General features: G+C 33.3%; 1 protein-coding gene across 20 annotated transcripts in view; it reads left to right on the forward strand.

Annotated features, from left to right (window-relative positions):
- The window catches only part of DGKB (diacylglycerol kinase beta), a 402,254-nt gene that overhangs the window by 259,191 nt on the left and 118,458 nt on the right, over window positions 1–24,605 (forward strand). For all 20 annotated transcript variants that reach the window (XM_072033589.1, XM_072033592.1, XM_072033593.1 and 17 more), the window contains one exon: window positions 1,957–2,021. In XM_072033589.1, the coding sequence (XP_071889690.1) occupies window positions 1,957–2,021 (65 nt within the window). The remainder of the gene's footprint in view (window positions 1–1,956; window positions 2,022–24,605) is intronic.

Consider the following 24,605-nt stretch of genomic DNA (forward strand, 5'->3'; position numbering starts at 1 on the left):
TCATGTCCTTGTGGGACAGTAAAGTGTCAAATAAAAATTCCATTGTCAAAGATGATAGAAAAATAAATTTAATCTTCATAAAACATCAAATTGTATTCATTTTTAGAAACTGCGTAATTAGATCATGAATAAAGTGAGTTTTTCAATTGAGTCAGTACATCTAACGATGCCACTAGTAGATTTTATTTTGTCACTGATCACAAGTCATGTTGCTAAAAACATTCTGCACTCTACATCCTTACATAGGTAGTAATCACAAATGTAATCACTTACTGCCTTTTACTCATAATCTTAAAAAAATATATAAAAATATTCAATTTATCTGAATAATTTTTTGGACATAGTTCATGCATTTATTTTCTAACGTACCTGTGATTTAATAAACCAAGCCCAGAGGCTGGATTACTTTGTTCACTGAAAGGTACCCTGTTTAAGATTCTAGTAAATAAGGAGCTATTTTAGTCATGGTTTTGTAGCCATGTTTGATGTTAGTGGTGCCTATATACCTGCACTAAATACTTGCTTGCTTTAATATATAATATAATTTATATTAATTATATTAAAGTTGATATGTTTAAATAAAAAATGATTTTAAACAAAATATCTTAATCATGTTCAGAATCAGCAACAAGGTAAAATTTAAGTAAAGTATTTCATTTTCCTTTTCCCCCCAATTTTAATTTGTTAATTTTGATAGTTTGAAAATAATTTAAAATATTGCTAGAAATAGACTTCATACTGAATTTGATACTTCTCTCAAATTCTTAATTTTTATATTTCTATAATATTTTAAGTTGTTTCTTATAGCTGATTATAGTGATATAGTGATATAGTGATATTGTATTTGTAGTTTCTGTCAAACTATTTACATGGAAACTAGAACTCATTTAAAATTCTTACTAACTAAACTAACAGTTTGCATATGTATATTCTTATATATGCAGCATTTTAAGACATAATTATGAAAACATGATCCAATGTTTACTATCTCCTGCAAGACTAGAGTTGGTAGATTTCATACTCTCACACCTCATTTAATACATACATTAGAAGATGAAAAAATTTGTACTTTCTTAATTCCCAGCTCATATCTTTTTTAATGAATTATTAATTGAAATAAATATGACATTATTTAGAATGAGGAAAAAATTATTTTCATACCTGAGAAAAAAATTACTTTCATACTTGCGATATAAATGCTGTGAAAACCGATTCTAGCAGAGCAGTTCAAAATACTTTATATTCAGCAACTTCCACCATTACAATGATTTGATTTTCTTTAAAATGTTACACACATCTTTCATTTTGGTATTTAATTTCAAATACACATTTGATTCTATTATTAGCATCATTTATTATTTTTTCAAAACACTTTAATAATATGTACTTAATTTAAAAGTCTCTTTTATTATATTAACAACCATTTCCCCACAGATCATTTCCACCCTGATATAGAGCAAAGATATCTCAGCAGTTATTTTCATTTTTCTACCAAATTCTGTAGAAAGCTATTGATTTGGTCTTACACAAATATCAAGCTGTATGTGCATAATAACTCAGTTAAGTCTGTCACTTAGCTTTTCTAAAGCAAGAGATTTCATATACTTTAATATTTCAACAACAACAAAAAGAAAAAGAACTGTGTTAATGGTGCTATTGTAAACCTTCTTTGGATGTGGATGATGTTTGCTATAAAGAAGTTGAAGCCTCTTTCAGTAAATGTAATATGTCTGATTTCTAAAAAGGAATAATGGAGACTGTAACAAGTGTAATAAATTAATTACATTCAGATAGATCTCAGTCTTGGAACAGTGTGCCTGTAAACTTTCTAAGTGATCAGAGTATTGCTCTTGTTGAAAATAGTAGTTAATAAAACACCTTAAAACAATATGCCTTGTTTACAGTTTTGTGATTTTCCTGTTATAGTAGATTTATGGTTTTCTTTTTTCCTGCTAGGATGCTTCAATTGCCCACAGATTCCATATAATGAGAGAAAAACATCCAGAGAAGTTCAACAGTAGGTAAGAAACTCAAAATGCTTGCATATGAAAAGATTATTTCCATTTCATTATAGTATGTTCTGTAAGGGGTTAAATTTTGCACAGCCTTTAAAATATTGATTCTTATAAAAGAGAGGAAATCAGTGCATTTTATATTAAGTATATGCTCCCAGACTGCTTGTAGCATAACTGTTTCATATCTGGTATTTCAACTGAAATGAATAGCATTATAAATAAACTGTTCTCACATGCAAAATGTTTGACTTGTAAGACTAGCATGGACAAGATGATGCATTGTGGTAACTGAGGATCCATGAATTGACACTTTGCCATTAGGCACTGAAGAACACTTATTAGACAGCTGCAGATGGTGATCCTTATGTTTCATTCCCACACGCACACTGGTACATTGACAGGGGGCTCTTCCATATATACTCTTAGTAAGGTCAAGTGAATGCCACTTTACACATAAATGCTTTTATCATTAAATAGCTTTGGATATGTAAAAAAGTCAGGAATGAGACTTTGCATCTGTTCCTTGTGTTGCTTTTTGAATTTGGAATGTTATCTCAGAGCTTTTCTGGAAATTAAAAGTGTATTACAAAATGTACTGTAAATTCACCTAATTTCAATATCTAGTTTGTTGAGTAGATAATATTCACAATGCTATGCTTATGTTTTTCTATTTAGGTAATTTAGCAATCAGTTGTGATGGATAAAAGCAACATTTCAGAAACTTTAATTGACATGTAAAGGCACATGAGGAGAGGAAAGTAAGATGTGAAGTTATTTTGGAAGATAAAATTAATATGAATAAATAATTATTGAAACAAATGTTTTGTCATATCTACAGACTTTCTTCGGTTCTCCATCAGGGTCAACTGGAAGATCTTGTTTAGATGCCAATCTTCATAGACCTTAGGATGATAAAATATGCTGTTTATGCAGCCTCATTATGACTGTAGAGAGTAATGCTTGAACATGTTCGAATATTATTTAACTTACAGTTTTCATGTTGCAAGTATAAATTTTACACTTAACAGTCCAAGATGGGGGCTCTTTTCCTAAAATACTCAATCTGTTTAGCATATATGCAATGACATATGAAAACCAAACTATATATTTCTCTTTAAGTTCCACACTAAACATTTATGTTATATGACCACTTTCTACCTTCGATTCTTTTCATTCTGAAAGAATTATACTGTGAAAAGATCTGAACTTAAGCCTGCACATCCAAATGTATCATACTCATTCAGAAAGATATTGGACATTTAGCAAATGCAGATATTCTAGGCCCTGAAAATGAAGCTAGTTTATCAGTGGTCTTTCTGCATATTTTCAGCAGTTGGCAATTATAATTTATAAAAAGCTCGGCTAATAACATGAGTTTCAGATCAGATTTCATGTCACAATAAATCATATGCCATTAATAACATCTGCTAGCAGGCTCACCTTGAAATTCATCTATATTTTAAGAAACCTGAGGTTTCTAACATTATCTTAAAGAAATTAATTGCAAAAATATATAGTTCCAGTCTGTGTGTGCTTTGGTACAGTGGTATTGAACGAACTTGAAAAAAAGGAAGGATTCTCTGTGTGTTGAAAGACTATTTAGAATGATAATGCATTTCTAAAAAAGAATGTAAAGACTTGAACAAAGTATTGTAATAGACACTGCTTTTTTTTTTTTTAAAGTTACTTCTTTTGTGTAGTAAGAAAAAAATGTGGATTTCTATTTTTGTTGAACAGAATTTTCCAAAAGACGTTAGCTCACAAATAGTTTGTTCCACTAACAGTTATTAGCATGTGGCAATGCTCCATAATATGCTGTAGCAGCATTTTCCTGCAGTGTGTGAAAATAAAACTCTTATTTAGATGTCTGTGAAACCACAAGAATGTATTTTTTTTTTAATTTTTATTTTTTTACCACTTTTTTTTTTTTTTTTTTCACCAGTGTGGAATTTTCTGTGTGATCTAAATGATTTAGGATCAGCAAGCGCATCTCAGGTCAGATTCATAGTGCACTCCACGGTTAATAGCACTTATTTGGAAATCCTGCATTGTCACTTGTGAATCTCTCTCATTACTTTTAAAATTAATTCTTTTGTAGCTTTGTTATTTTTTTCTTGCCTGATTTTCCAAAGTTTTGCAATCCCACAGCTATCATTCAGTTTTGTAAAGCAGATCCTTGCCCTAAGGTTCTACTTTGAAAATTAATATATAAAATGCTTTCTCACTGAAAAGAAACTGTGAGTTTACGCTACATGCAGGGGTCTTTTGAAACCCAAAGGTACTGTATTTACTTCAGTGATGTTATGTAGGTTAAGTTTGGGGTTGGAGAATCTTAAATAATAAATAAATAAATAAACACATAAATAAATAAAAAGCCTTGAATACTGGTAATGATGATCCTTATATTCCTGTGAACATTTCTTGACATGCTGATGCCATGTTTCATATATAAATAGATAATACCAGTATGGAAACTCTTGATACACTGTACTTGTGTATGAAAACAGAATCCTTCTGCACTTGTTTACCTTCTCGAAATGAAAAAGAGCACATACCACAAGGCTTATAAGGACTTTTTAATCACTACTTACTAACATTGTAGAATACTTTGGAAGTAGGTGACTAATTATTATGAACTCTGACACATTTTGAAACTGCAGTGTTCATAAGTTTTAGTTTTTAGGTATATAGTACAAAGACTTAGTACTGACTTATTAAAAAGGGAAAGAAATTAAATAAAATGTGGATTTCTAAGCTGCCTAGAGATGTTTAGACATTTAGGTCTTTGAAAAATCTCTAACTAGGTTAAGAACATGTAAACACACTTGAATTAAAAATCTGTTCTTTCTTAAGTCTTCAAATAACTTAGCAGCTACCTTGTGTCATTTCTTTTCAATGAAGCACCTGTATGTTTCAGATTGTTATTAAGTTGAAGTCAGGTCCCTTTGTCAAATGCGTCTCCTCTGTTCAGAATCTTGAGTTAATCAGTCTTAGTAACTAATGTCTTAGTTACTTAAAAATACTTGTAAGCTGTAATATATAGAATGGCTTTCTATGATTTTACAAATAGGGCTCAGCATAAATATCTTATAATGACTGTAATATATTCATTACTTGTTTGTAAAAATGGATCTGTGGGAGAAAAACATTTCTTTTGGTGATGGTCAAATAGAAAAGAAGGGAAGTGAAAACACAACAGCATTCCCACTTCTGTCAAAAGAATGAATCCTCATAAGTCTTTTTAAGTAACCGTATCTTATGATCGTCAGCACACACACTAGAAGCCAGCACTGGCATTGCATTAAGGTTTTAAAAAACAGAATCTGAGCTGTCATGGTACCTACTCCATAGGTCTGAAGTGCAGAGAACCCTGTGTGCAAGACATCAGGGTTTGCTTCCCATCATCTCCTACTTAAGAACAGGGTCAGACTTCCTACTTTCAGTGTGGAAGGGCTGTGTTAACCCCAGGGGGAAGAAAACTTGCAAAAGACAGCATTTCAAGTAACAGTATCATTAAACTAGGACATACTGTTGAAATAACGATTCAGTTAGGCTAAAATGCCCTGCAGGGAGATCTGTGTAAACATCATAGACTTGATGCTGGGAATAACAGATGTATTAGTTATGTGACCAGAATATACACATGGAAACAAAGAAAACATTCAACAACTAAAAAAATCATTCAAGTTGATATTAACTATTCTAAAATAATGTTCAGTTAAATTAGGAATGCTAATTTGACTCTCTGGCACCCAATAGTATACAAGATATTTCTTAGTCTTGGTAAACTAAAGTAGGATTTATAAATTACATTTACAGTTTTAAGTATATCATCTTTGAGATTTTCAAACATCAGTCAATTTTCCTCTCTTATATAGAGGAAATCAGTATACAGAAAAGGTTCCTATTCCTTGTAACTCAATTCGTATCATGTTCTTGACCACGTACTTCTGAGATACCCTTTCAACTTGTTTACTTATGCTTTTATTTAATCTGGAATGGCCACTGAAAGAAAAGATGGCGGAAATGGAAGGTAAATGAATCTTTAGCATGTTATCCCATGTGCCTCAGCTGAAGCGCTGAACTATACTTTGTAGTCATCATAGTAAAGCATCTTGCCTGACATCAAAATAAAAAAATAAATAGGTAAATAAATAAATAAATCCTTTCATGTGCTGTATCTGAAAAGATTTTTAAGCCAAACTGGCAGCAAAGAAACTAGAATGCAGTTATTCTACTAAAATATTGGAGATTCCCCAGATCCCGTGCTGTTGAAGGCAAGTAGTAATTCCAGTCTGAAACCTACAGATTTAAATTAAAAAAAAAAGTTTAAAACTTTCTGCTTATTTTTGCATACAGCAACATCAGATTAAAAGCAAAACAGTTTGTCATGGGGTGTACAAATTGCTACATTCTCAGATGTGTTTAGCCTTTGTTTTAAGATTGGCTTATTTTAGCTTTGAATTGAGGTGTCAAAATGCTTCAGTTTGAATAGAACAAAACTCTTTAGATATTTTCATTATTACTCCATTTTTTTCAGCATAAGTGATATAGTCTTTAGGGTTGAACCACAAGTAGATATTTAAAGTGAATTTAAACTTGAATTACAGACATTTCATCGTTTCCTGTTTCCTTCAACCTCTCCTCCCTTCCTTGTTGTGACAGAGCTGAAAACGCTTAAAAAGAAGGCATGGGCCCCATGCAGAGAGCAGATTGCAGACATCTGTTACCTGTCCCATTGAACCGACAGGTTTCTTTTCATAAAAGAATAAGACTCCAGGGAGCAACACCTCTGAACTCAGGCAGTATTGCTGCAATAGTAGTCATAAGAAGAAGCAACTGTAGGCAAAAAAAAAACAAAAAAAAACAAAAAAACAAAAAAAAAACAACAACAACAACAACAGCAAAAAAATATGACCAAGTCTGAAATATTTTCACATTATCCAGATGTGGTTTGTAGCTATACAGCCTACTCTGCATAGCTCTTGCTTATAATGCTTATAGGCAGAAAAATAAATTAATCGATTAAAAGTAAAGAATATTCATCATGAAGATTAGTAAAAGTCTTACTTATCATAAGATAAGTAAAGAAGAATCATCATGTCTTTTGTCAGACTTCAACCATGGAGTAGCTCATCTCTAGAAAAACTGCCTGAAATATATCATGTATGTTTGAGTTCCCTAATCTGGGACAAAACTAATAGGATTATTTTTATACTACCTTGCAGCTATTTTCTTGACTTCACCTAGAGTTATTGAATTCTTAGTGTAAGGACTATGCAGATATCAACTTAATACAGTTTATATCTGCAAAAGATACAATAATATTATGTATTGACTAGGTTTTCACAACAGCCTGAGCCTGTCACATTGCAGCTTGGGTTAACACATTAAATTATTTTTAAAATGTTTGCTTTTCCTTAGACATCCTTATTTCATTCAAAATATATTAGTTCATAATAAGTTCCCAAAAGAGGACATTTGGAGAATAATGCTGATTCAACCTACCTATGTCTGTTGCATATAGAGCAAAATTGACAGCAGTGTGCATCTCCAGTATCTGTGCCTTTCTCAGATACGAAATTTCACATTTTTGTCATTTATCTAGAAAGCAATAGTAGACTAAGGACTTCATGCTATGGATATGCTAGTTAGTCATGGGAATATGCTAGTTGATATGCTAGTTGGTTGAGGAAAGGGATTGTCCCACTCTGCAGTGGTGCAGCCTCATCTCAACTGCTATGTGCAGTTTTGGGCACCACACTTTAAAAAGGATGTGAAACTATTGGAGAGTGTCCAGAGAAGGGCTATGGTGAAGGACCTAGAGCGGAAGACATACAAGGAGTGGCTTAGGTCACTTGGCCTGTTCAGCCTGGAAAAGAGTGGGCTGAGGGGAGACCTCATCACAGTCTACAGCTTCCTCATGAGGGGGAGTGGAGGGGCAGGCACTGATCTCTTCTCTTTAGTGACCAGCTATACGACCCAAGGGAATGGTGTCTAGTTACAACTGGGGAGGTTCAGGCTGGATATCACAAAAAGGTTCTTCACTGAGAGGGCTGTCGCACACTGGAACAGGATCTCCAGGGCTGTAGTCATGGCATCAAGCCTGTCGGAGTTTAAGAAGCATTTGGACTGTGCTCTTATTCTTATGGTCTAAATTTTTGGGTAAAAAATTCTGTGGCTCCAGGAGTTGGACTCGATGATCCTTGTGGGTCCCTTCCAACTCGGGATATTCTATGATTCTATATCTTTTACTCTATTTAAGACTATTCTGTATTGGCTGTAGGGGAAGCTGGTGTGATTGGAGAGCACTAGGTTCAGTTCACACTAGAGGCAGTGTGCTGTAAAAAATACATTCTAAGTAGAGGACTGGCAGTTCTGTGTTTCCCCTGTGATTTCAAACTACATCTTTGAAAACAGTGGACTGTATTAGACCCTATGTGGAACAGTGACTATCTCCTTCTTAGGGTGCTCAACTATCAAGTTCACTACTGCTGGACTAAAATGGGTTCAGGTTTTGTACTGATATAGTGGTAAGGGTTATCTGCTCACTGGGCATATTCACTGGAATAGATTGTTGTGAAACACTTGCCATTCTGGACTGTTAATAATGAACAAATAATTGAAATAGACACTTATTAATATTGAAAAGATATGGGGATGTTTTTCCTTTAAGGAAATGTAAGCACTTTAAAGATATGTAATGATACTCAGTTGCTAAAGAAACAGTTGCGGTATAAATTGTCAAGTAGAATATATGTTAAAGGGTGAAAATCATTGCATTGTCTAGGATAAAGGATTGTTCTACATGGTACACAATGATATAAAGGAATTAGCCTAGCATGCTTTCTGCAAGTAACAAACTGTTGATTCACAACAGGTCTATCCATATGCTACAGGCCAACGTCAATGAAATCTAATTTTCTTCAACTGATGTCAGGCTAGCAAAGGATTTTATTGAAGATTATGTTTCATCGCTCAGAGTGGGTCGTTGAACTCTTTCAATGTATTGAAGTGTCTGTTGAATGTTCTACTTATTCTTTAATTAATTAAAAATGACAGCCTTTTTTATTACAATGCTTTAAAGGTAAACTTCCCTATATAGTAATTAAATCTGAATCTCTTCCATTGTATAGTCACACCATTTGAAATAATAAAATAATAGTACAGTGATAGAAAAAGTTTTCTGTCTGCTTCCATTTGTGGTAAATTCACATATGAAAAGAATCTATAGAGGTATGAGAAACACTAATAAAACCACAAATCAGTTTACTATTTGTTTCTTGCTGATAGAATACAGTCAGGGTATTTTATGCAAGTGAGTAAAGTTATTTTCCCTGATTTTCTTGAGCACAAGCTAAATAAAATCCAATGTGATACTTGAACTGGTGAATATTACCAGTGCAAATTTGCAGCTGATTTTCAAACTTCATTTTGGATCAACTAATATTCAAATCTCTGAAGTAAATGACAGATCTTTATATAAGTTTCATGTCATTATGTTTCATGTTTATAACAGATGCTGGGCTTTATAAACAGTTAAGCAACAACCCTTTCTTATATCACCAAACCAGCAAAACATTCGTTCAAAATCCAGTCAAGGTTGCTAAATGGTCACAGTGCACTTATATATATTATTGACAATATCCAAGCCATTAGAAGCAATGAAATGAATTGTAAAGAAATAAATTTTATATTTCCTATTTAATAAACTTAAACACATTATTCTTTAGCACAAAGAAATTAAAATTTAGTCACAATATGAAAGACTTTACTCCCTTTACTCTGAACTGTGGGTGCATTGTGGGTCTTCCCTTCCCTTCCCTTCCCTTCCCTTCCCTTCCCTTCCCTTCCCTTCCCTTCCCTTCCCTTCCCTTCCCTTCCCTTCCCTTCCCTTCCCTTCCCTTCCCTTCCCTTCCCTTCCCTTCCCTTCCCTTCCCTTCCCTTCCCTTCCCTTCCCTTCCCTTCCCTTCCCTTCCCTTCCCTATATGGGAAGCAGTCCTATATTACAGTAGCCATTGATAAGGAGGGGACTCCTTTACCACTCCTTTAGTACTGCATGGATTGACATACTATATAGCATGTGCTTTTACTTGCCTTGTGCCTTGTGCCTTAAGTCATGAGAAAGTGGGTCATAGGTTTTCTTCAGATCCAGAATCTTAAACTTAATATACCCCAAACTTCCAACTCTACACTCTGAAACTGCAGACTACTTTGTGTCATAGTAGAAAGACTTTGGTAATTGGTAAACACCGAAATAATGTAGCCAAGCCCTCTAATCCTAGACAAAACCTTAGTACTAATTTTAAAAATATTTTTTTTAAAATAGATTACCTGACCTAAAAAGTAATCCTTTCAATCAATGTGTCTGTCCCTGATTAAATACCTTATAGTTCTCATCTTTGCTAATTATGTAGCCGAAGTGATTTTAAGTACTCAATGTATGTAATAAAGAGCCTGTGCCACCATCTCCATCATTTCAGATAACATTTTCCATTTCCCTCTTTATTCTGTTTGAACACAGTTTGCCTGGCTTATGTCTATGTATCAGTTTCATGCAAATAATCAGATTTCTTTCTGATTTGATTTTAAGCCTCTTATATTTATTGCAATAAGTTACATAGACCTTTATAAGAAATGTACAAAGCAAAAAGTATTCTTTCCAAGCATATACAGTATAGTAAACTATAATTTGTATCTCACAAAATAAGATAAATCCTGTGAATATCCTTCAGGTAAAGTTCTTATTGACTTTTGATATATATTGTAGTTTTATTAACATTGTATATATAGTTCCAAATAAAATATTTTAAATATACTCTTTTGTTATAATAATATGACCAATGTCATATAATCCACTTGTATGATACTTGTAGTGCATTTTTATAATTGTATAATAGATATGGTTGTACATTAGTACTTACTCTTATGACTACATCATTGTGGCTAATGTCTTCAGAATAGTTTGGGGTGTTAGATTTATTTGTGAAATAACACTTCCTACATCTTTTAGGTACACCTGATAAAAAGATAAATACATAATCAAAATTGAGAATTATTTATCTTAGTATTGATTCTCTTTGGAATCAATGTACCAAAATTATTATATATATATTATCTTATATTTAAACAAATTGTCTCATTTCTATATATTTTATTTTTATCCTTAATATAATACATTTATACCTAAACTATATACATTTACATAGCTGGGGGGGGGGGGGGGGAGTGGAGGAGTGTTGTGAAATCACTACACATTTTGTAAACCTTTTTTTCTGATAATTTATTTAAAAACAAAGAACAATAGCAGAGAAATATATTGGCTGAGTTGGTGATGTAAAGGAAATTTCTGTTGCTTATTCTGATAAGTGACACTGCTACTATTAAAGCCAAAGGTAGCTAAAAGTAAAAAGTGGTTTAAAGTGCCCTGCTCTCACCACATTTTATAGTCTGCTTAACAGGAGACCTGATGTGTTTGGGGAATATTCTTTTGGTTATTTACGTCTTTCTTACTTATATTTGGATAACAGTTCTGTGCGCTAGCACAGCACTGAAAGAAGACCATCTCTTCTTTCTATTGTAACTGTATCGCTAAATGAATGGCAACTATTAATCTACTTTTTTTTTTTTTTTTTTTTGGGGGGGGGGGGGTGGAGTGGAGTGGAGAAAAAAAGCTGCTAACCTGGTCCATTCATTCACATTGATTTAGGACTCTGCTCCATGCACTTCTGGAAATGCACACTGTGTGTACTATCTGTCTCTGTCGAGTGCTCTGTAATGTTCAGTTTGGTAAGTGGTAAAATGGGCTCAGATCAATGTGAGGACTGTAAGGTATGTGGCAGGTTGTGAACCATGAGTCAGAATGCTTCCAGCTCAAAAGGCCCAGAAAATCTCTCTGTCGAAACTGCAAAGCGGGATGCAAGACAGCTAAATGAATATATGAGGAACAATATTGTTTTGATATTGTTTCTCCAAATCTTAACAAACAATAATTACAGAATTCTGTTTTCCTTTATTGATCAGTGATTGTGCAGATGAGGTGGATGCTTGTAGTATGTCATTACATAAGGAGGATGACAGGTAGAAAAAGACAAGAAAGCATTTGACAAAAAGACTGTTACCTAGTAGGTAATGTAAATTTATTAAGCTTGGCAAGTTTTCAAATTATATCCACTTAGAAGTGTATTTACATATACTAGCAACTAATATTGTTATTTAGGTTAAAGAAATAATATAGTATTTTAAGGTCATATTGAATTTACATTAAATTGTTTTCCTGATCAGCGTAAAATTCAGACACAGGCTATCATTTGCATCCACATGGCACAGGTAGATGTGCTAAAAACTGCACAGGATTTTTATTTAGTATTCAGAGGGAGAGGCTGTCTATTAGATTTGTTTTGTTTTGTATTGTTTTATTTTATTTTTGAATTAGGCTTAGAGAACAGCTGCAAGTCATAAGGCTTCTTGTTTCTTGAGAACTTTCAGTTATCCTTTTTTTTTTTTTTTCTTCAAATAAAGATTTGTCCATATGAGGAACAGCAAGGTCTGTTAACCTTTCTTGGATCGTGCTATTTCTGAGCCAATTATGAAGATGTCTGAAGGCATCAAATGCTCTTTGGAACAGTAACTTGTGATTTGGGAGTGTAATGGTCAACTGAAGAACTTTCTCTGTGGTTAGAATATTTTTTCTCACAATATATTAAAAACAAGGACAGCATTGATTTTTTATGCACTAAAATACTTGAATGTTTTTCTTTTAGTTACCATGATATATTAATAACCACAGTAGCAGCAGAAGTAGCAGTAGATTAAGTGATTTGGATTTTGATAGTAAAGCCTTGAAGGCTGTGTTAAGCTGTCAATCTAGTTCGTTATTGAGATTTTGTTGATGTTCAAGAGAAAAGGATGTCTTAATCAAAGAAGTATGTTCTTGCTGGTACGAGGCAGCTGACAACTCACTCTGAATGAAATCTTCAATATGTTTTGTTGCTTTGATTTCATACATAATTGCAGCATAAATGTTCTGTGAAAGTGTTTTGGGAACATAAATTTAATTGTCAAATTGTTGTGGGCTTTTAAAAATTAAACCTTAGTGGATTGACCTGATTAAGTAGCGCTTGTGCTTCAAAAAAATCCTTGTGGTTGCAAAGCTGCGCAGCAGCAATGCCAGTGCAGCCATGGGACTGTTTGTAGACTGGCTTCCTAGTATGAAACACTCACACAGGAAGGAGATCCGGGGAGACAGTTCCCCTTTCTGATGGGGGGCAGACACACAACATTCACAACTATGGCAGAAATGCAGAAAACAAGTAAACAGGTGGGAATCCGACTCTGGCACCAGGGTGCCAGAGCACTAACCTTGTGAAGAGGCACTTTTGTATTGTTTGAAGTCTGGATAAAGTCTGAGTTTTTAATTGTATTGCTTAAATTATTAACAATACTTATCCACTACTTTATTCACATGATCAAATTAAGTACCATGGAACCTGTATCCGTCTGCTATGACAGTGATAGTCCATGTGTAGCATCCTAGTAAGTGCATACCAGAACAAGAGATTTTTGACCTCTTTTGGTATGTATAGAATAAGAAAACAAAGACACTAATCTGAAGTATTTACAAGCTAACATATTTTATAAATGTGCACAACAGTCTTCCTTCTGTCTACCAAAGTTCCTTTGACATCACCCACAATGCCCAAAGACACTAAAATCATGGGATAAAGGCATACAGGCATGCTGCAGAACAGTCCCTGTTGAAGAGAAAACTCTGAAGATACTGCCAAGGAGAAAACTCATAGTTACAGAAAGAAGATACGTGTTGGGGCTAATCTGAACCTGCTCTTACTCCTTCAATTTCTCAAAATTCTGTCTTTGAAGGAGAGTCACAGCAGACCTCCTCTGTAGTGAACTGCTGGTCTGTTTCTAAAGTGGAAAGCACTGTACCATCTGTGTGGAGCACAAGACCACGTGTTCTTCTGTGGTTTAGAGTACATTCAGACTACCTCAAGCACAAGGCAATACCCCTGTGGCTATCTTGCCTGTATTTCCAGAGCCATCCCAGCACTAACTATGCACTGGTTGAGTACCCTGGAGCACAAGCTAGTGACCAGTAGTCTCTCACAGTATCTCTCATCAGTTTCTTCAAATGTAGGGTTTTTTTAGCTGTCTTAAGTGAAGAAAGTCTTTGAGATGAAATTTTAACTTGTAAAACTGTTCTTGCTAAAAGGTACATTTACCTTATGCCTACCTTTTTCTTCCTCTCTTACAAGTGTTTCTTGTTCCTCTTTCTGCTTTTGACTCCTTTTTTCCTTGCCTTTCTTGACTTTACTTTGTTCCTTCACCTTATAAAACAATCAAGGATACAGATTTCAGCAAAACTACCCTCTTGGTTAAGAAGGATTTCAATTTTTTATTATAAGGCTAAATTAAGAGCTACTTAATGCTCGTGGTTTAGTGTTTTAATAAAAAAAAGGAAACGAATAAGTTGACAGAGCAAGAGAGAAGTGCTTTTCAGCCATGTCTCTCACTTGAGGTCTTAAACATTGCTTTGTTTGGACTATTTATTATTTTTCTGAAGTCTTTATTATGTAATATATATTTTTTTCATTACATTTTTCTTATCTCTGAAACTATTACTGGCATACAGCTATATGTTATATACACTTCTACCAGAACACTCTTTGACAGTCTGAGAGCATAGCTAGAGATGCAGCCCTGTTTTAAAGCATGTAGAAATGAAAGCCCAATGCATTCTGAAAAAGAAATATATATATATATATACATCACTATATATACATGTATATATATATTTATATATGTATAGTGGTATATATACATATATATATACTGATGCCATTGCAGGCTAAATAACTGCTTTCCTCTTTTTCTAGAATTAATCTTTTCCATGCTTTTTGAAAGCACTTTGAAATATCTACCTACAAATATTATCTTCTTCTATTGTCCCAGAGTTTGGATTTGGGAATAAGCATAAACCGTTGGAATATATTAGTTCTAATTGGCCTGCCACTGTTTCTGTTGAAAGTCTGGTCTATCTGAGATTTTATATTTTATACCTTTTATTATAAGGCGTGCTATTGATATTCACATTTATAAGTAAAAAAATGCAGAGGCAGAGTTTATCATAAAACATTGACTTCATGGTTTGTTTCATTAATTCAAGTGCTGTCTTGTACATTAAAATTCCAATATTTTAGACAGATTGTCTTATTTTACAGAGTACTGTTAATGTTCCATATAGTGACATGGAATATTGGACCATTTTTTGATGGCTGGATACACCTTACCCACAAGCCACAGAGGTCAACATTTAACTCTATCAAATAATATTTAAGGAAAATTAGTGTCTTTGTGAGACTTTTTCTCACAAAGAATATAAATGTTACTGAGAGCCAGAATGACAGTTTTATGAATGAAGTAATTATTGACTTTCATGACCAGTTTGATCCATCTTTCCGATGAGAAGACGTATAGGATTTTTGAAAATTTTTCTGTGGATAGAACATCCAAATATTACTGACAGCTCAAGGCTTTATATTTTTTATGATTTTTATCCAGTCTTACAGAACAGAAGAAAAAAGCTATGTAAAACATAGAAGAAAAAGAAACCTAAGTTCTTTACCTTCTGAAATTCTGGATTGCATGTGAGGGCAAAGTATTCTACTTTCTGGAAGGTGGCAGAAGTATATAGTTAGTAAGATTCCCTTAGATGATAGTGCTGGACAGAAAATACCTTCCCTAGTTTGAGGACATTTTTCCTATTTTAAAAGTAAGGTAATTTGGGATTTAAATTAATAATAATAATAATAAAAAAAAGACCCTGCTGAAGCTTCAGTGACGGAAAGGGTCCTTTGCCTCTCCCAGGTCCTTTGCTATTATCCTAAGAATTTGCAGTGCTTTCTTGAAATGGGAGATTGCCAGCTTCAACACCCTGACTCAGCTTCTCCCTCTGTGCCTCTCTTGAAGCATAACTTGCATTAATATTAAGTTAGTATCTTGATAAAGGAGTGTTTTGGTTTTTTGTTTGTTTGTTTTGTTGTTTTTGTTTTGTTTTGTTTTGTTTTGTTTTTTTCTTTCTTCCTTTTAATCTGTAATAGTGAATGTTTATTTATACTAAATAGAGCACCTGGACATCCTGAAACTGGTGGTTACAGTATAGGTCCATCTGAGAGACTTCATTCTTTTCCTGCTGCCAGAGTGAAAACTCCAGCAAGTAACATTAAAAACCATGGCTAGAATTGCAAAGGTAAGAGCACATGCCTGAGATGTTGAAGATACAGCTCCAGTCTTTAGTGCAAATATGGTACACATAAACTGTGCCTCCTAAATCCCAGGTGATGAACATTGACTCATCGCAGATAGATATCTGTAGTATAGTAAAGGGAAGAAAAATATGTTTTTATAGACTAAAATTCTGTCTGATAGCCATCAAGTATTTTTAAATGAAAATTCCATTAACAATTGCTTTGTTTTATGTAGTGTTTGGTTTTGGTGAATAATATAACTTAATCAAAGATAGTTAAAAATCCAAGTTAGCTCTACATGGAAGCCATAATATTTATCCTGTAAGGGGAAAAGACAAAAACAGCAACTTGTAACAAGGCTTTAGACTGCAACGACCAGTGAGAAATCTTTAGTACCTGGTGAGCCCATTAGGATTTCTTCATTTAAGGTCAAACAAATATGATGCTGTACTTGCTTGCAAAGTAGATTCCTCACAAACTGTAGAGTTCTGCAATTAGTGTACAGAAGGCCTCTGAAGATTTGAAAGTGAAATTTTGGTCTTTTGTGGGTGTTTTTGTTTGTTTGTTTGTTTCTTTTCCTGCTTGGTTTAAGTATAGAATTTGAATTGTTTTACAGAAAAAGTATATAGAGAGACATCACTTTTGTACACACAGCTTATGATTTTAATCAAAAAGAGAAAAAGAGTGAATTATCCAGCTTGTATGTATTAACTATATACTCACTACATTGGAAACTAGTGGAAACAAATGTTTAAATGTTTGCTAAATTCTAACTCGTAGTAACAAAAATTAGAACATTTTTGTTTCTTACAGTTTTAGAAACAGTTGATATTCTCATTTGTACTTCATAATCCACCACAGTGAAGGCTTAATAGACCATTAAAGAAACGGTGGGAAGTTAATTTTAATATGTAATGGTGTGAGGGCTTCTATTTTTTCCTTAATACAATGAAGCTTCTAACAATTTTATTTGCAAAGAAGATGATTATTTAATAAAGTGACAAACTGTCCCACTGATAGGATACATTAATTTTCTTCTAAAGCTGTTCCTTGTACTCCATAAGAAGGTGATAATTAGGTTTGCAGATTAGAATAACATAATCAGACCACTTGTGTGGATGCTTGTTAAAATATATTTTCCTCTTCATATAAGCCTCATAATAATTAAAAACTGTTTAAAAAGAAAACCATTCTTTTTCGGCATGGACTTCTAAAATGTATCCTAATAATATATCAAGTAAGTCTTAAGCTAATTCTACTTTTTAAAAGGTTAATATTTGAAAAAGAATATGGGAAGTGATTAACTGATGAGTTTAAGTATTAGCATTAGGTTTTGCAGGAACACCTACAGTATAAAACAGCGCTCATTCATATCCTGATTTAATTTCTTCCACTGTCATTCCTGATTGTTCCATTTAATCTTTCTTAAGTCACATAAAATTATCTTGTATGTGTAAATTAACAATCATTTTCTAATTCCCCTGCAAACTTGAAGCACTGTCAGTGGAAAAAAAAAAAAAAAAAAAAAAAAAAGAGAGAGGGAGAGAGGAGAGAGGGAGATTGACAGTGATTAATTCTGTATTTTAAACAAAACTAAATGCAGTTACCATTGAGATAGAGCACACAGAGACTGGAGTTTTTGGTGATTCAAAGAAAGTGACTCAAACATAGGCAATAGAAAAATAACAATGAATTTGTAATGAGTAGTTCACATCTAAACAATCGGACCTTGTGTATGTCACATTGGATCAGTGCAATATCCACTGACCTTAACTTTTGAAACACTGAAGCCAATTTCCTTTGCTTGGAATTTGTTCAGTATTAAATACTGGTTACAACTAACTTCCTGGCCTAAGCCCAAGGTGAGAAGTGTGAAGGCTAAGATCATTTAAAGTGCTGTAAAGTGTTCCAATTCCATCACTTTTAATAAGATTGAGGTGGGTTGTTCGTTAGTTTTTTGTACAGTTGAAGCACCTAGAATGAAGTCTTATTGACTTACTGACTTTGTTATTTGTTATTGTTGTTGTTTTATTTTGTTTGCAACTGACATGAAATTAGTATTATGAAGAAAAAATGCTTTCACAAGTATATCTTCTTGGTATTCCATCCATTGTGTTGTAAACTTTTAAGGTCTGAGATGTTTCTTTAGAGCATTTATGATCAGTATCTTGATAAAGGTGGCCTGATTTAATGACTGAAAATACAACATGTTCTGTCTAAAAATGATTTCAATAACTGAATGGATAAAAAAAAAGCGTTACATTAGCAAGGGTTCACTGAGCTATTAAATATCGTAATCATCTAATTTGTACATACATGTATGTTCTTATAAGCCCTGTTTTGTGTGCACAGTTCCATATATATATTTGATATACCAGCTTATTCAAATTCAGCTTGCTGGAGGGACATTTTTTTATGGAAAAGTAAATAAAAAACAGTTTCTTTTTATTTCCATTATGGAAGAAGTGGAGGAGTATTTTTTCTAGTGTGCTAAATATACATACTGAAAAGGACAAATGTTCAATCATTTACAGAGAGTTTGCAATACTGACTGATTTAGCAGCACTAGATTAATATTATATAGTCAGTCGTGAAGAGATTTATAAAATGTATTTTTAATATTGTTGTGTTGTAGTGTTTTTGTTGTTGTTATTGTTTTAATCATCCTTAGATATCGACCAAATTTTCTTATTATTTAAAGTCAATCATATGACAAAGATTATCCTGTGCTCTTGCCCAGAAATTGATCAATAATGTCTCTATAAGCCTGAAGGTCAGTAATTTAAAAACAATTGACCACAGTTTCCCTTTCTAAATAGACCATTCACAATAATCATCATAGTAAATATCTAGTTTGAATGGCATTTTTGTGTAACATTTAGGCATAGGTATTTTTATTTGGACAAGGAGTGCTCATAAGGCAGAAGAATTGTCATTTTTCTTAAACCTCTGAACTACATAATTGCTTAAGGTAGCAGTCATTAGCTTAAAGTACTTCTTTGTGTTGAAGGAAAAAGTAACATATATCCTACAGATATATCCTGTGGATATATGTTCTAGGGACATACAACCTATACACATACAACCTAGGTCTCTAGAATCTAGAGCTTTACAAGGTGTAGACCATGCTTGCTTCTTATAACTTTTGACTTTTATAAGTATTCAAACAGCTTAAGAACAGCAGGAGTATGCTCTGAAATGCTTTAATGAATTCTGAATACAATCCACTTGCAATTACCATAATTGAAACATTATATGGAGAAGCATGATGGCCTCTCACAAAGTGTCTGCAAGCATTTCTCCATACAGTGAGCCCTTCACAGTGTAAAAGGACTTCTACATGCCAGTAAGTGAAGAAACCCTACCCCAGCTCTGTGTAGTATTTCTTTACCTATTGGAAATACTGAAAAGCTGCAAGTAGATGGTTCAGAGAGATCCAGATTCAATTCCAGAGCATTTCTGAGAAGTAGAAAATTGAAAAAGAGAAAAAACATCTACTGATCCATTGTCTCCTGCTCCATCTCCAGTTTTAATGTTGCCTTCAGAGGCCAGGCTTTGTCTTTCAAAACATACTTTGTGCTTAAACACCCTAGAAAACAGTGAAAAATAACTAAGGACGGTAATTTAAATTTCAATTATATTTGCATTATTTGCAATATGTATATTAATAATTTCTCTTTTACAGTCCATAAATATGTAAGATGCAAACGATTTTCCAGGGAGTTTAGGACTGAAATGATGTCCTCTGAAATTCATTTTAAGACATGGCTATCCAGGGATATTTTATCCTTTTTATTTATGCTAGAAATGCATTCAGTAGTGAAAAATGTGATGTAAAGTAAGAGAAGAGTTGATGAAACAGAATATAAACTGAACTGTCTTTCTTGCCCCCTTTTGCAACAAACTTTCTAATTGTTGTAGTGTTTCCTCTATGAATTACATTGCTATCCTGAATATTCATGTTGCCACAGAAGGTGCTTTCCTAAATTGAAAAATATTAAGTATTAACAAAATTATTGTTTGTATATTAACTTTAAATGTTAAGGTATATCTTAGAGAGTAATAAAGGTTAGCAAGTTCATCAGGTTACCACATCTTTTTCATATTATTTTTTTTAATCTTCACTCAGATTTTAAAGCATTTGAGTGTTAACCTTTTGAAAAGGAGGGAAAAAAAAAAAAAAGAAAAAAGAAAAAAAGCCAGATTATTAGAAGATACTTAATTATCTGCTTCTTTAAGAAGGATACAGTAAGGTCCAACCTCGTTCAACTGCCAACACTTGCATAAAGCTGCTGGAGTGATCTCTGAATACCCAATTGCATTGTCCTAATCTGAGATAAAATAACGCATCTAACTTTACTGTTATCTATAATTGATGAGCACTTATGAGTGTAATTCATTGAAATCTCACCTCTGGCACAATCTCTGCCACTCCAGGAAGCAAGATTCATAGCACTTTTTATTTAAATCATTGTGTAAGCTTGATGGGGGGTTCTGCAGTAAATTGTATACAATAAACATATAGAAGAAGCCTGAAAAAGAAGCACGAAACAGAGCCTTTTAATAGCAGAGCTCACATTTGCTAGTTTTCTCTTTCCTTCTTTCAGGATATATAAATTGGAGATGAAAAAATAAATAAATTAATAAACAGTGTGGTCCCCTGCTAAGGCGTAGCTTTTCTTCGAATGTCATCCATTTTCTCGAACTGTAAAAAATTGAAGAGCTTTCCTCTTTTGACCTGCTAATACATCTCAGTCACAGTTCACTGAGAAGCTGTGACAAGACACACACTGATAACAAGGCAGATTGTTGCATCACGACTTTTTTAATCTTGGCTATGTCAGCATTCCTGTGACACATCTCAACAGGTTTGGAATAATGTAATTAATTTATATGAGATTCTTTTGTTCATTTAATTAAACTAGTTACTTGTGGATATATCCTAAAAGCAACTTCTTATGTTGCTGCGATCTTTTTATGTTACTAATCTTAAATTTTCATTCTGATTTTATCAACACAAATTATTTAGTCTCTGTTTTACTGGATACATATTATACTGCATACAGTATAATATAATATAATACTGCATACAGTATTATTTATAGGTTATGTAAACTAGTCTCTTGTTTGTAGAGGTCAAGTGGAGTGATAAGTGATATATAATGATTTCCTGTTCCATGCTCTCCTCTACTACAATTCTGTATAGATCCCAGGTCCAAAATCAGCATCAGTGCTTTCATTCTCTTGCACAGTCATAGCTGTGAACAAGGCCCAGTAGGAGATCACAAGCATTATGTGATATTTGCTCTTTTCGTAGGTACAGAGTTGAGGAGAACAAGCTTGTGGGTAGTGGTTCAGCTGGTAGCAGTGACTAATCAAAACTCAGAGTTGTCAAGGCTCAAAAGCCATTTGCATTTAACTGCTTGTTGTATTTTATAATATTTACTTTAAACGATATAATCTAATGTATTACTTTACTAATTAAAAAATAGTTTACCTTGATGTAGTTTGTCCTGATTAAAAAAAATGACAGTTGTTTCCATTGACTCAAAAGAAACCCTTATTTACCAAGTTGTAAAATTAATTAGTAATAAATAAATAAACCTCTTAGGCTGTAATAAAATACATACGTGCTTGTCCATTATTTTAGGTATGAAGCTGCAAAATCACCTGTTAGTAAAATCAAGGCAATAGCTGTGCATTGTTAATTTGTTAATTTTTGTGTAGAATAGCACTGCTTGATCAGCTGATGACTAGTACAGTTGATTTGTTTTTGTTTCCAGACCAGGGGGAAGGGAAGGGATCTCTACCACATTCTCTTGGTTCATCTTTTTTTTTTTTCTTCTTCTTTTCTAGTCAATGCTAAATATTGAAGATAATTATTACATCTCTGTGTTTGAATTTCTTTTGATTCAGCAGGAATACCCCCAATAAAATGCTCAGTTTTGCAAAGATGCCCTTTCAAGATGCAAATTAACACAATTACCTTAGTTGAAAACATATTTTGGAGTTATGCAATCAAAATAATAAACTAGTTAAGTAAAGCTTGCACGTGCAATCACGTTTGGTAAATAAAAAATATTTTCTAATGAGAAATTTGATAGGATTTGCTTAGTGCAGTTTTTAAATCAGATTGTACAGTTCCGGTGTTGTGCCATTGTAAAAGTAGGTGTTTCTCTCATTTGTTTAACAAAGTAGGAGATAAAAAGCAGCAATTACAGAAATGTCTCAGGCAACATCTCTGAAGAAATATATATATATATATCCAGGTCTTCCTCTTCACCCACACTCCACAAAACAATTATTTGGGAATACAGGACAGCAGAATGGATTAAGTCAGCACTCAGCAAACTGCAGATGCACAGGCTAAACTTAGTTCTTCACAATCCCCAGTCTGAGATGCAGAGCAAATAATGCTTCTTAGAGAGGAAAAAAGAACGTAATTATTGTGATTAACTCCACAGCAGTTCATCTTCACATGAGGCTAAAGCAGGCAAAGAATCTTCACAGTGGCTCCCAGAAGGCCAGGGAAAGAGAAACATTCATTCCTTCAGATTCACACACTGTAGAGCAGTGATGCCATCACTCTGTTTTCTATATGGACACCAATCTGTGTGTTTAGGCCTTCTGGGCAGTCATCAAGCCATTTGGAAATAAAATGTATAAATAGCATTTGTCATGAATTTCCCATCAAAATTTCTATGATTAATCAGAAAGCTATTTAGAAAAGCTATATAATGAGTATTTGGTTGTAGGATCCTTTCTACTTATTTATTTATTTATTTATTTATTTATTTATTTATTTATTTATTTATTTATTCCTTTCTTTTAAGCATGGTACTTTGTGACTTATTTTTAAGTGATTTAAAAAAAAATAATCATTTCTGCCCATCTCATCCCATTTAAACAGCAATTTAGAATATATGCTGTTTTGGTGTCATAAGAAGATCTTAAATCAGTTGCCCTACTTTCCGAATAATATTACCAGCAATGTGTATTACTGATTTGGTTACAGAAAGCTAATTCCTACAGAGTAGATTCCTAATGAAGCTACTGAAGCTGCAGGGGAGGCTTTGATATTGAAAGTGGGGGAGAGAGAGCTGATCATATTGAGTGAGAAAGAATGTACCTCTTGTAATATCTGATAGAGAATGTGAGTTGACTAGATTATAGGATAACAAAAACTTCCATTTTGTTTTTATGGAAATTGTGTCTGAGTAAGAAATGTAGGATTTCCTGTCTCACAAACCTATGCTAGTTAGAGGTTCTACTTTTTTTGATTATCTCAGATATCTGTATTCTCATTAAGTAACTATCCAGAGATTTATTGTGGATAGAAGAATCAAATCTATTAGTTTTCAATTTCTTTTTACTATAGTAACAGAAAACAAATTTTTAATAAAATAGGCAGAGAGAATAACCTGAGGGAGTAGTTCAAGCCCTCCTGATTTAGAATTGGCAATCCAATTCAAAATGGATGAAAGATGGAGATCAGGAGCTATTAAACATTGTAGTCTACTTACAACTTCCAGTGCAGAAAGTGTACAGGAGAAGGCAGGAAAAAGTCCTGCCACATGAACCTAGAAAGCAGACCCTGGTGTGTGTTGCTAAGAAAGAGCAATAAAATTCCGGTGGTCCTCTGTCCTGGGGTAAAAATTCCCAGATTAGCAGTTGATTTAGGGATTGATTTTGTGAACAGAAATGCTGCTACAGGTAACTTAGTGACATCTGTAGTCCTGGCAAATATCTGACCTAAATCTGTGGCTAATCTATAAACAGAAAAAAGAAGGAGCAATTCACCATCTGAGAAGGGTTACATATATGTTATGTAGCAAGAAGAAAAATGTTCTTCAGAGAAAACCTAGGTGTTTGTTAGAAACACACCCTAATGATACAGTGCATATATCACATATTTCTGCATTGTACATTAATTGTTAAGTTTTAAAATTAGTCAAACTGAAGTCCCATCTGTCCTGTTACTTCAATCTAGTGTGTATGTTTCATTATAAATATGGTAGAAGAAGAAGGTGGAGTTTGCATGAAGAAATTAAATTAAAAGGAATCTTTTATTGAAGAGGTTTATTTTATGAAATGGTGATACACTAAAAACTGAAGTCAATGGCCAACCTGTCATTTTAATAAGACAAGAAAATGACAGCATGTACTAATTTAATGCTGTTAAACAAAACTATTACAGAATTCTATTCCATTTTATCATTTCTTAAAACATTTTGTTAGCTTGAGGCTATCCAAACTAGCCTATTCCTAGATCAAATACACTGTCTGTGGTTTCTGAATTTTTAGAAATCAGCTTTAACTGACACTG

The sequence above is a fragment of the Anas platyrhynchos genome, chromosome 2 (genome assembly GCF_047663525.1).
Source record: "Anas platyrhynchos isolate ZD024472 breed Pekin duck chromosome 2, IASCAAS_PekinDuck_T2T, whole genome shotgun sequence".
NCBI classification, from domain to species: Eukaryota; Metazoa; Chordata; class Aves; order Anseriformes; family Anatidae; genus Anas; species Anas platyrhynchos.